At 38.0% G+C, this 12147-nt stretch overlaps 1 protein-coding gene across 3 annotated transcripts in view; it reads left to right on the forward strand.

Annotated features, from left to right (window-relative positions):
* LOC125463524 (uncharacterized) overlaps positions 1-12147 on the forward strand; it is a 413194-nt gene that overhangs the window by 278897 nt on the left and 122150 nt on the right. For 2 of the 3 annotated variants that reach the window (XM_059653821.1, XM_059653820.1), the window contains exons 9-10: positions 7285-7392; positions 11515-11556. In XM_059653821.1, coding sequence (XP_059509804.1) covers positions 7285-7392; positions 11515-11556 — 150 coding nt within the window. The remainder of the gene's footprint in view (positions 1-7284; positions 7393-11514; positions 11557-12147) is intronic. The other variant, XM_059653822.1, reaches the window with a different exon arrangement.

The following is a 12147-nucleotide window of genomic DNA, read 5'->3' on the forward strand; positions in this document are numbered from 1 at the left end:
CTGCTTTTCTCCCATCTCGTTTGATCTCTTTAGCCCAAGTGCTCTGTCCACCATCTTGAAAGTATACAATATTTTGGCCCATACTGCTTTCTGTGGATTCCACAGACGCTCCACTCTGGGTGAAGAAGTTTATTGTCATCTCTGTCCTAATTGCTAATACCACTTTTTCCTTGACACTGTGACCCCTAGTTCTCAACTTACCCATCACTGATGGATCTTTCCTGCATCTACCCTGTTTAGCCCTGTCCGAATTTAAATGTTTATATGAAATTCTCTGCAATTTCTCAACTGATTTGTTCCTCTTTATCTTTTCCACTAGTTTGTGGTCTATAAACTATACAGAGCAATGTAACAGTCCTCTTTCTATTCCTTAGAACTCTGTCCTCCTTAAACGCTCTGAGACATCCATTTTCTCCAGCACTTCAGTGCCCTCCTTAACCAATGCTGTTACCTCTCCTCCCTCTTTCTTTTCTAGCTTTCCTGAAAGCTTACACCCAGAAATATTTAATACTCAATCTAACCTTTCAATGAACCAGATCTGTTTTCACCATGACATCTCATTTCTACATGGCAGTCTACATCTGTAACTCCCCAATCTTACGCACTGTACTTCATGCACTTACATACGTAGTGTTGTAAAGTTGCGTAGATTATTTGTGGATTGGAAGGCAGGGCTTTAGAATTTGTTGTTTTTTATAAATGGTGTTTTGTAAAATGCTAGGATGGAAAGCAGTGTGTGGTCCCTTTTTAAAGGATTTATTTTCTATGCTTAGAAGTTCAAAAAGAACGTCTGTGGGCATCAGCTTGTGGGTTTGCAGATGCATGGAGCACCTGAATTGAAACATCTGTATCAAAAGACTGTACAATCAGCAGGCCAAGCAGCAGTTCTGTTTTGTTTGGTTATCAAGGCAACAAGTTTTGAATTTGGCCGATTTAATTTGAACCAGGCACCTAAATACCAAAAGCCAAATAAACTTAAATCTGATGGTTTTGACAACATAGGACCAAGCTTACTGTAAGAAATAGTGGTATGTCGTGAAGGGTTTAGAAGAAGGGACAGTTGAGCAAAGACAGGAGACCGAGCTGCTCTCTGCCAGAATTAGGAGCTCTCAGTTCTCGAGAGAATCGCTAGCTCTCAGTCTTTCCTTTCTTTAAAGAAAGCATTATTTAATCAAAGGTACCTACAGCACAACTATTTAATATTCCTGATGATAGAAGAATTCAACGGAGAAGTTGTTCCTAACGGCATTTGACAGAGAAGGCACAATGTTCTGGAAGATGTAACCTGGCTGTAATTTCAAGAGACTGAATTCTATTTTTTTTTCTTTTTGTTTTTTATAAGTGGGATTTGTACTTATTGGATCAGCATTCCATTGAAATCTTGTTTTATTTGGGAATAGTTAATACATAGAATTAGATCTATTTGGTTTGTTAATAGTTTAATTAATTTGTTCACTGTTGGAGTTAGAGAAATAAATTGTTACTCGATTGTAAAGTTAGTGTCGGGTTTATTTTGCTTAACCTCCTAGAAGTTACTGTAAAAAGCGGATTGCACCCCTTCTCTCATTCCTTTTAACAGATTATAGGGCGAGGAGCTTCTCTCTGGGTGTTTGGGTTTTGGGTTTTAATTGTCGGGGGTGGGGGCGGTCAACTTCCACTTTCTAATAGATTGGGGGCTCAGATCTGGGATTAGGACAGATTTAGACAGATGTGAACAGATTTGGGGTATGAATGGACCCAGCAGATTTAAACAGATTTAGGGCTTAGTGCCCTAGATCTTTAGATAAAACTAAAGTGAGAAGTGGAAAATCTGTTTAATTTCACTGGCTTGTTATTAAATCAAAAGTGGGGAAATGGTTCTGAAGAGGTTTTTTTTGGATGGGTGCAGGGGGCAAAGGGCAAAGATGCTTCCCAAATTTTCCAAAAACAATTTAGAAAGACAGAAAAAAGGGACACTTTTTTAGAATTAGCAGACAGGCTAGAATTGGGTTTAGGGATAAGAAGAAAGCTGAAATTGTAAGAGTTAGGCATTTAGGTACACCAGTGAAACAGTCAAGTGTATTGGAGTTAGAAAAAATTAAACTGCAACTAAGACAACTGGAGTTAAGAGAGATAGAAAAGGAAAGAAAAGCCATATTAGAAGATAAAGGGAAAGAAGATTCTTAGCTGAGCAAATGGCTAAAGACAGAAGCAAGAGAGAAAGTGAGAGTTTGCACTTTGGAAGTGGACAATTAGACAGAAAAGTCAATTTAAAAGGATGGAGATGAAGGGAGAAGGTAGACCTAGTGAGGAGGAGAGTGATAATGAGCAAACTGCTTGTAGCCAAAGGCTTACTCAGATATGTACAAATATGTCAAAACCTTTAGCAAAAGTCAATTTTTTAAAAAAAGCCTTTTTTCATTTCCTTAGAGAAATTGGCTAAACGGAAGATCTGGCCAAAGTCTCTATGGGCAATGTTAATTCAGACTAAGTTGGTAGGTAGGGCTAGTGAGGTGTTTGCAGCATTGTCAGAAGTGGTGTCAGGAGCATATGAAGATGTAAAACAGGCTGTTTTGAGTGCCTGAGAGTTGGTACCAGAAAGATATAGACAATGGTTCAGAAACATAAAGGAGGAACGAGGTCAGACTTATGTCAAGTCTGAAAAATTTAAACAGAGCAATCAATAGATGAATGAGACCATGAAAGATAGAAAAGACATATGAGGATCTTAGATAACAAAGTGTGGAGCTGGAGGAACACAGCAGGCCAGGCAGCATCAGGGGGGCAGGACAGCTGAAGTTTTGGATCGGGACTCTTCTTCAGATATTATTTCACCGGACGAGTTTAAAAACTCACCCACAGAAGTGATAAGAACTCGTGTTGAGGAACAGAAAGTTAAAATGGTGAGAAGAGCTGCAGGTATGGCAGATGAATACATTTTAGTACATAAATCCAAATCTTGATTCGTACAGCAATTTCATTCCATGAGGGATAGAAATTGAGAAAAAGGAAGGTCCTTCAATGAAAAACAAAAAGTAGATCACACTGGGAGCGGTTTACCAAATGTGAAAAAGAAAGCTAAGAGAGTGGCAGAGAAGTGAAAGACCTCAGGTGTTTTCACTGCAATAAGGTGGGACACACAAAGGCACAGTGTTTGTGGCCTAAGAAAGGCATTGGGTAAAAATGATATGGTAGAAGGCTAAACCAGTGGGATTAGTTGAGGTAGTGAAGGAAATTCCAGTAGAAATCGAGGAGCTGCAGTAGAATTAACAGCCTAGTCACGAGCTGGAAAGTAAGATAGTGTCTCATCTTTTCAAAGACTTCACCCATGTCAAAAATGTTTACTCAGGTAGAACACATGAGCTAAAGAAGTTAACACATTTAGAGGTATGGGAGCTGGTCAGTTTTTAATATTAAGAGTTGAAAGTATTTTCACTCCTTCTGAATATCGCAGAAGAGTGATAATCTGTGGAATAAATGGAGAAAGAATTAGTGTTCCCCTGTGTAAGGTAAGACTAGAAAGTCCGATCAAGACTGCAGAAGTCAAAGTGGGAGTGATTGAAAGAATGGCTATTCCAGGAATACAGTTTGTTCTTGGAAATGTGATCGCTATATCACAGATACCTATTATGTTGGAGAAGCCAAAAGAAAACCAAAGAACTGAGGAGCTAAAAGAAAAATAGCCTGGAATTTTTCCAGACTCTGGTGACAAGATCCCACAGCCATAGTTAAAACGAGAAGGGAAAACAAAAGGAAAGATGGAGTTGAGGTCTAGTTAGCTGATACTCTGATGAAATGGTAAACGAAAAATCTAAGCAGGTTGGCGATCAGGCAGAGGTGTTTAGTTCTGAAATATTAATGGAGTTACAACAAAAAGATGAGACGATAAATGATTTATATCATAGAGCCTACTTGGAAAAGGAATCTGAATGTATTCCAGAACGCTATTACCTTAAGGATAAAACCATAATTTGGAAATGAAGACCATGGCAGGTTAGTATTAATGAGAAATTGGTGGAAGTTCACCAGATTGTGTTGCTGGTAGAATACAGACAGAAAGTATTACAGTTAGTACATGAATTACCTATAGGAGAACATGTAGGGATGAGGAAGGCTCAGGCTAAGATACTGAAGCATTTCCATTGGCCTAATTATGTAAAGATGTGGTTGAATATTTATGTACCTGTCAGATGGTAGGAAAGCCACAGGCTGTAATAAAACCAGCACCTTTGCCAATTCCTGCATTTGAAGAACGTCTCGGGCGGGTTATGATTAGTTTGTGTAGGTCGTCTCTCTAAAGCCGTAAGTGGGAACTAGTACAGCCGGTTCTGATATTATACAATAGTTCCGTTCTTGTGCGCATCAACCAGACGTGTCAGTCTGACTTAATTCCATTTGCCAGCGTTAGGCTCATTTTCATCTTGACTTTTCCTATTCAAGTACCCATCCAAATGCTGAGTTGCCCATTTAGTATAGTGATGAGAACAAATTTCTTGTCTGAAGGTAGTCAATTCTTGGAATCCTTTATGGCAGAGACCTGTCAGGCACGTTCGCTAAGTACATTAAAGGCTGAAACATTTTTATTCAGTTTAAAAAAAAATCATGTTCTGGAGAAAAACGAGGGAAAGTGGAATTGAGGATTAATAGATCAGTCATGATCTCCTAGAATGGCGGAGCAGACTCAATGTGTCAAATGGCCCTGCTTCTCTTCCTGCACTTTATGATCTCACACCTTGAATGTCAAGGCAAGATTGTTGGATTCTCTTGTGTTGGAGATGGTCATTGCCTGGCACTTTTTATAAATCAATGTAACTTGCTACTTGTCAGCTTTTATTTGGCTTATGATGTTTAAAAGTTTGAGTCAAATGTAGTTCTTTGATCCCTTCAACACTTGTTTTACTCTTCACATTTCCAACGTATGCTATTTTATGCTTTAGTTTTACTATTAAGCGCCGGTCTTCTTTTGGACATAAGTGCAGGTATACTATGAAAATTCATTAGAGCTGAGTTATGGAAGTTGTTTCTTGAAATATTTTGCTGTAAATAGATGTGGTCATAGGTAGACTGTTTAACTATTAATATGGTCTGTAGCTATGTTTGACAACAAACATGAAATAACACAATATTGTTTATAGCCTTGGGGCTTGATATCTCTGTTTTTCATTAACGTCACGTTTTGCATTCTACCCTGACTTAAGTTCTAATTTGCAATACATTTTGTTTCAGTAGTTGAATCATGGTAAATGTATAGGTGGGCCTTTTTAAAATAACTGTTCTGATCAAGAAATTGAGTTTGTTTAAACAAATACACGCGTCCTTCCCTTAAAGCTTAAAGCAATCTTTTTCCATCATTAAAAATATGTTGTGAACTTCTGACCTAAAATTTTGTTACCAATATGCACTACTGGCTAGCAGGCCACCAGGTTTTGTTTCTCAATGTTGTCACATTTCCTAAGGTCATGCAAGAAAATGGTTGAAATACTGGAGTGTTTCCAGGGCCAACAAATAAAGAACAGTTGTCCTAATTGAGCCTAGAGATGATTGTCTTCAGTATAATCAGAGTACTTTATAATGACCCAGTAGAACTGATTTTAAAAAGACAAAAATCCCCATGTGTAATCTTTGCAGCAGGAGCAATTGGCTATGGGTAGTGAGCACATGATATCTGTAGCTGTAACTTTATTCCATTTTCAATTCATTGTTCCGAGGCCTAGGAGCAAAGTAAACAATGTTGGCATCTTACTGTCTCTTTCATTTATATTTGCTGTGTTGGTACAGGCCCAAATTTAAACCTGGGGCATACCTACAACACTGATTGCAAATTAAGCTGTGAATTGTCTGATTTGTTTTAGTCAGTGGATGTCTCTTTCAACATGATGTCAAGGTCTTAAATCTATTTCTGTTTAAGTTTCAGATTCTTGTCAATTTTTTAAAAATAAAAATCCAGTTCAAACTGATTTCAAGATGGTTACTGGCATGAGCTGAGTGATCCACAATACAGTTCATTTATTGGATAGAATTGTTTACCTTTTGTGTAAGATTTTGCAGCTCGTCTCTAAAATAGGATCACTTGACAAAAATATTTTTAATTCCTGTACATTCTTCAAATTCTAGTTTGTTTTTACAAAAGATAACATAGTAGAAGCAGCCTAATTCTGAAATTTGAGAACCTCGGCACAGTTTGAAATCTGTTTTTTCACATGCTTTATTTCTGTATAGATTGCACAATTGTATTCAAAAGTGCATTGTGATCCCCTGTTCATTTAGAGGGAGCAATATGAATTGAACAAGTCAGAATACTTTGCGATTGTGAATTACTTTTGTAAATTTATTGATTAATTCCATGTCACTTCTGACTTTGTGTGTGTTTGGCAAGAGTCCACTGAGTTGATGATAATTATATTTGTCAGCTATGTCCTTGCTATGCCCCACTGTACAAGATGAGCTTTGACCTTTATTGAGCAACAAAGTCTGCTTGCACACCAAATACTGTTTCAAAGGGTTATAGCAAAAAAAAATTGAACTTAATTTGGTAGCTTCTTGTATGACTGCTGTACTGCAAGAGGACCTGAGGAATGCAAAACATTGATGTTGGGCACAAGTATGCAGTGAACTCTGGCTACAAATAAAACATAGTATTTTGCTCCTTCATGATTGTCAAGTGCATGTAACTGAATCAAAATTACACAACTTTTTGACTTGTTACAGTCAGGAGGCCTCAAGTGCTCATTAATGTGACCTTCAAGCAGTTCAGCTGCCATGAAGTAAAGTGCCAGGTGTTTATGCAGCAGGCAAAAGTACTTCACATTTCACGAAGAACAAAAGTTTTATTTTTGCAGGCTGAGTGTATTTTAGAGGTTGGGTTTGTTCTTAACTGAAGTCCTGTGGGGTTACTCCTGGTGGTTATTATTTCCTGTGTTAATGAAGGCAGTGTTACATTGCCAAGTTCTCATTTAATGCCTCTTACTCCTTTTGAGGAGTAGCAAACATGCAGTCTGTGGTGGGCCCTTGTGGCAACACATTAGGAGCAATTACCTGTCAAATTGCTAGTACAGGCATATGCAGTTTTTGTGTTAAGGGATCGACTTCCTAGATTTACGTATTCCTTATCCTATATAAGACAGGAAATAGAGTTGAATATCGAGGCTTTTTAAAAAAAAATAAATTTCTTTAAAATCCTGGTTTCAGTATATTCAGATGTATAGAAATGGGTGTAATGAGGTTTTGATGTTGACATTGTCTTTATCATGAATGGACATCTCAATTGATGCTATATTTTGTTTTAACTTGATGCTTTCTCTTTAGGAAATGAAGAAGAAACCTGTCAAAGAGCAGCGTTTTCATTCTTCTGCTGTACCCCCTCTTCGGCGGGCGAAATCCCTTGATAGAAGAACAACAGAATCCATCATGACGGTTAGCAATTCAGTTTGTAATTTTGTGTATCTTTGCAATTTATTGCACAACTAAACAATTAGAAATATGACTAAAATTTCTACACCAATTCACTGAGTTTGTGCAATTAACAGTGAGTCATCCAGATCAAGAAACACCTTTGACTCCAAGTATGTACTGTATCCAATTAACTAGTGTTAGCTTGAATAGTTGTCGACATTCTATATGATTTGGTTTCAGTATCTTTGGCTTGAACAATGGAAAAAATATTGAAAGCCCCATGCTATCCGTTGGTAATTGTAGAAAGGAAATGAGTGAGCCTTGCGATGGGTTTTTAAAAGTTCCACAATGTAAACTTAATATTACAGTAACGAATGTTATTGCATTGATAGCATCCTTTCATTGTCAGAACATATTTGTTAAATTTATGGTGAAAAAATGCACTAAACACCATGGCTATGAGGAAAATCTAATGATTATGGATGAAATACGTTTCCACAACTCTATATCCAATCTAGCAAAGGCCACTAGACCAGGATTGAGGGGAATCTTACTGATCTCTTGGTAGAATGTATGTATCTGCTATTCGTGCAGAAAGAAACCTGGAAAGCAGTTTTGCAACATGATGCATTGCTAATTTGTGTATTCTAGAATTGGATCCAGTTGATTGTGAGCTTGTTGCAGGGAAATGTTTTGTCACCATGCTTTATGAATATTTTGAGGTAGATAATTGCTCATGATTTGTATTTCTCATTTTACATGCTGTACTCTGTAACAACATTCAAAAGCATGTTGCCAATTTCCAATTGCTGATGAAACCCACCTTATCCTCAACACCATATTTCTCACCTTAGCATTGTCTCTAAATTGTCAGGCTGTGTTTGTCCAATGTACAGTATGGGATGGGTTAAAAATCCTTCCATTCAGATGTGAGGAAGACTGAATCTTTTCTCCCGCCACAAACCATTCCTTAGCTACTGACTCCCTAACTATTATTTGCAGTTGTTTAAAGCTGAACATGACTGTTCATGGCCTTGGTGTTATATTTGACTGAGCTTCCAGCTGCATGCTATGTAATCACAAAACTGCTGCTTACTACCTCGATAGCATTGCCTTAGTCATCTATCCTGGCACAGCCTGTTTTCTTCTGACAATTTATGCCTTCGTAATCTCTGGCTTTGGCTATTCCAATGCATTCTTGGCTGACCTCTATCTTCCAACCCAGCTCATCTTGAGGCTCCGCAGTCTGTGTCCTAACACACTCTAAGTCTGGTTAACGTATCATAAGTAACACCATGATTTTAAAATTCTGATATGTTTTCAAATCCTACTTAGCCTTGAACATCTCTAACCTTTGCAATCATATCCATCTCAAAAATCATTAAGTGCCTGTGGTCCTCCAATTTTGGTCTCTTGAACTTCTCCAATTTAAATTGCCACAATGCTGATGGCTATGCCTTCAGCTGCTGAAGCCTAAACATCTGTAATTCACGCTCTATCCCTATTTTCCTTTTAAAACCCTCTTTAAAACTTGCCTCCATGCCCAAATTTTATGGTTAACTGCTGTACAGCCCATAGTAACTGTGCTAAATCTCATTTAGGCCTCCTAATGCAACTTAGGATATTTTACTACTTTTAAAGATGCTGTATAAATAGTGTTATTATTTTATAAGGACCTTTTCCCCCTAAAGTTGTGCTACTTTGATATATTCCTATGATGTGTAGAAAATATTAAATAAATGTCGATTAGCCACCTAACAGGACAACTCCTTTTTCGATTGGGAGCTATTTGCTGAAGAAGAATGCTGTCACTCCAGACCTTATTTTATGGAAGAAGGGAGCTACGTACCAAATAGCACTTCAAAACCAATGTCCTGATTTATTTATTTATTTTTTGCTTAGATCATTAGGTTATTCCTCTTCCAGCAGCGTGATACAACCAAGTTTCCATTCTTGATACACATTATAGAATTGCCTTTCTGTGACTCAAATTCAGTCAATCATAAATAAATATAGATGAGAATTTGAGAACCCCGGGCCTTTCAAAATTATTTACTGCAGCATTTGTAATAAACCTAAAACAAAATCACTGTTACAATGCAGTTTTCTTGCTGCAGAGTTCTTTTCATAGTATTCCAAACTTTTAACTTGTCTATTCACCAGAAATGTGTGCATGTGTATGACAAAGACCAGTATTATAGTAATATAATGGAGTGGAGTTCCACAGGGCTCTGTCCTTGGGCCTCTACTGTTTGTAATTTTTATTAATGACTTGGACGAGGGGATTGAAGGATGGGTCAGCAAGTTTGCAGACGACACAAAGGTCGGAGGTGTCGTTGACAGTGTAGAGGGCTGTTGTAGGCTGCAGCGGGACATTGACAGGATGCAGAGATGGGCTGAGAGGTGGCAGATGGAGTTCAACCTGGATAAATGCGAGGTGATGCATTTTGGAAGGTCGAATTTGAAAGCTGAGTACAGGATTAAGGATAGGATTCTTGGCAGCGTGGAGGAACAGAGGGATCTTGGTGTGCAGATACATAGATCCCTTGAAATGGCCACCCAAGTGGACAGGGTTGTTAAGAAAGCATATGGTGTTTTGGCTTTCATTAACAGGGGGATTGAGTTTAAGAGTCGTGAGATCTTGTTGCAGCTCTATAAAACTTTGGTTAGACCGCACTTGGAATACTGCGTCCAGTTCTGGTCGCCCTATTATAGGAAAGATGTGGATGCTTTGGAGAGGGTTCAGAGGAGGTTTACCAGGATGCTGCCTGGACTGGAGGGCTTATCTTATGAAGAGATGTTGACTGAGCTCGGTCTCTTTTCATTGGAGAAAAGGAGGAGGAGAGGGGACCTAATTGAGGTATACAAGATAATGAGAGGCGTAGATAGAGTTGATAGCCAGAGACTATTTCCCAGGGCAGAAATGGCTAGCACGAGGGGTCATAGTTTTAAGCTGGTTGGTGGAAAGTGTAGAGGGGATGTCAGAGGCAGGTTCTTTACGCAGAGAGTTGTGAGAGCATGGAATGCGTTGCCAGCAGCAGTTGTGGAAGCAAGGTCATTGGGGTCATTTAAGAGACTGCTGGACATGTATATGGTCACAGAAATTTGAGGGTGCATACATGAGGATCAATGGTCGGCACAACATTGTGGGCTGAAGGGCCTGTTCTGTGCTCTACTGTTCTATGTTCTATGTTCTATGGGTTAGTCTTTGAATAAGAGCTTTTATTGGTGTAATTGAGTGTGCTTCATCTTCCTGATTGACACACATTATCAGTGCAGAAATTATTGCTGAAATTGAATCTGCTAAATATCTCCTTTTAACCAATACTAGATGTTGAGATTTTGAGTTTTTGCTACATTAATACTGTAGATGTATCATGTAATTAGGGCTCAAATATTTACAGATTTAAGCTCAAAAGATCAATGCATTTATCATTTTGAGAATGATGATCTGACCTCGTTGCTTACTGAATGTCTACATCACCATTAACTGTTAATGATTTCTAATATTGAAGATCCTGTGTTCTAAAAGTTTTGAGCAGGAAGTGGCTGTTAAGGCCAACAACTTTCTCTTCCTAATGTTTGAGGCTTATCTCCATTCATTTGTCAGCAGTCATTATCCATTAATGAAAACTGAGCACCTGACCAAAAATGCCTGAATGTTTCATTTCTCTGTAAGAGGTGGCATAACAATGGTTTGATCCTGGGTCAAGAGAATGAGGATAATTGGCAGTATAAATTAGGCTGCATAGAAGATTCTCAAAAAGATTGACAGGGGAGATGCTGAGAAACCTGGATTGGGGGGGGGGGGCAGGAGGCACATGCACAGCCTCAAGATGAGGCATTCATATTTAGGACTAAGATGAGAAATTTCTTCAGCACTTTAAAACGTTCTACTACAGTGATCTGAATGTACTTCATTATTAAGTATATTCAGCGAGAACTGGGATTGGTACACTTTTGATTTTTTTTTGGAAATCAAGCGATATGGAAAGTAGGCAGCAAAGTGGAGTTGAGGTAGAAGTTCAGTCATTACTGTATTAAATGACAGAGCAGGCTCAAGGGATTGACTGATCCATACCTGCTCCCATTTCTTATGTTCTTGTTCTTCTCCTCTCTTCCTTTTATTCGCCCTGCACCCAGTCTGCATGGCTCAAAGACTTTACATCCAGACCAGTGGGCGAGGTAAATTTTCGTCCTTTTGAATGCATGTTCTATGTGTGCATGTCTGTATATGTGGACAAGATTAATATAAATGGAAAAAGTTGTATTTCTACACAACAACTAGCATTTTATTTAAGCTTGCATTGAAATTTATCCTCAGGCTTTACTACATTAAAGGCACTATACCAAAGCAGTTTGTTTCTCTATTGACCGGATAGATACTTTAAAATTCGGTCAGAAACTGAGCTTTTCTATAACGAAGCGTATTCCCTTGTTTGTGTGAAACTATAAATGAATTAGTCTCAAACTTTCAAAGGTATCTATAACAATTTAAACCTTAGATAACTTGTAAAATAGGCCCAGGTATTCAAGATTATTTTGACCTATTACATTTCAAAGGTTGCATCCTCAGTCATTTTATTTTTAAAAATGTTAATTTTTATTCATTATTGAAGCTACATTTTTGCACTCCCTGTGCAATTCTGCACATCCCAATTTCAAAATTAGTGCATGAGAAACAGTTTATTAGAAAATTGTGGACATTTAGTGCTTTTGTATTTATCATAAGGCTGTCAAAACTAAACTGATTTTCAATGCAACAAAAAACACTTG

The sequence above is a fragment of the Stegostoma tigrinum genome, chromosome 22 (genome assembly GCF_030684315.1).
Source record: "Stegostoma tigrinum isolate sSteTig4 chromosome 22, sSteTig4.hap1, whole genome shotgun sequence".
Classification (NCBI taxonomy): domain Eukaryota; kingdom Metazoa; phylum Chordata; class Chondrichthyes; order Orectolobiformes; family Stegostomatidae; genus Stegostoma; species Stegostoma tigrinum.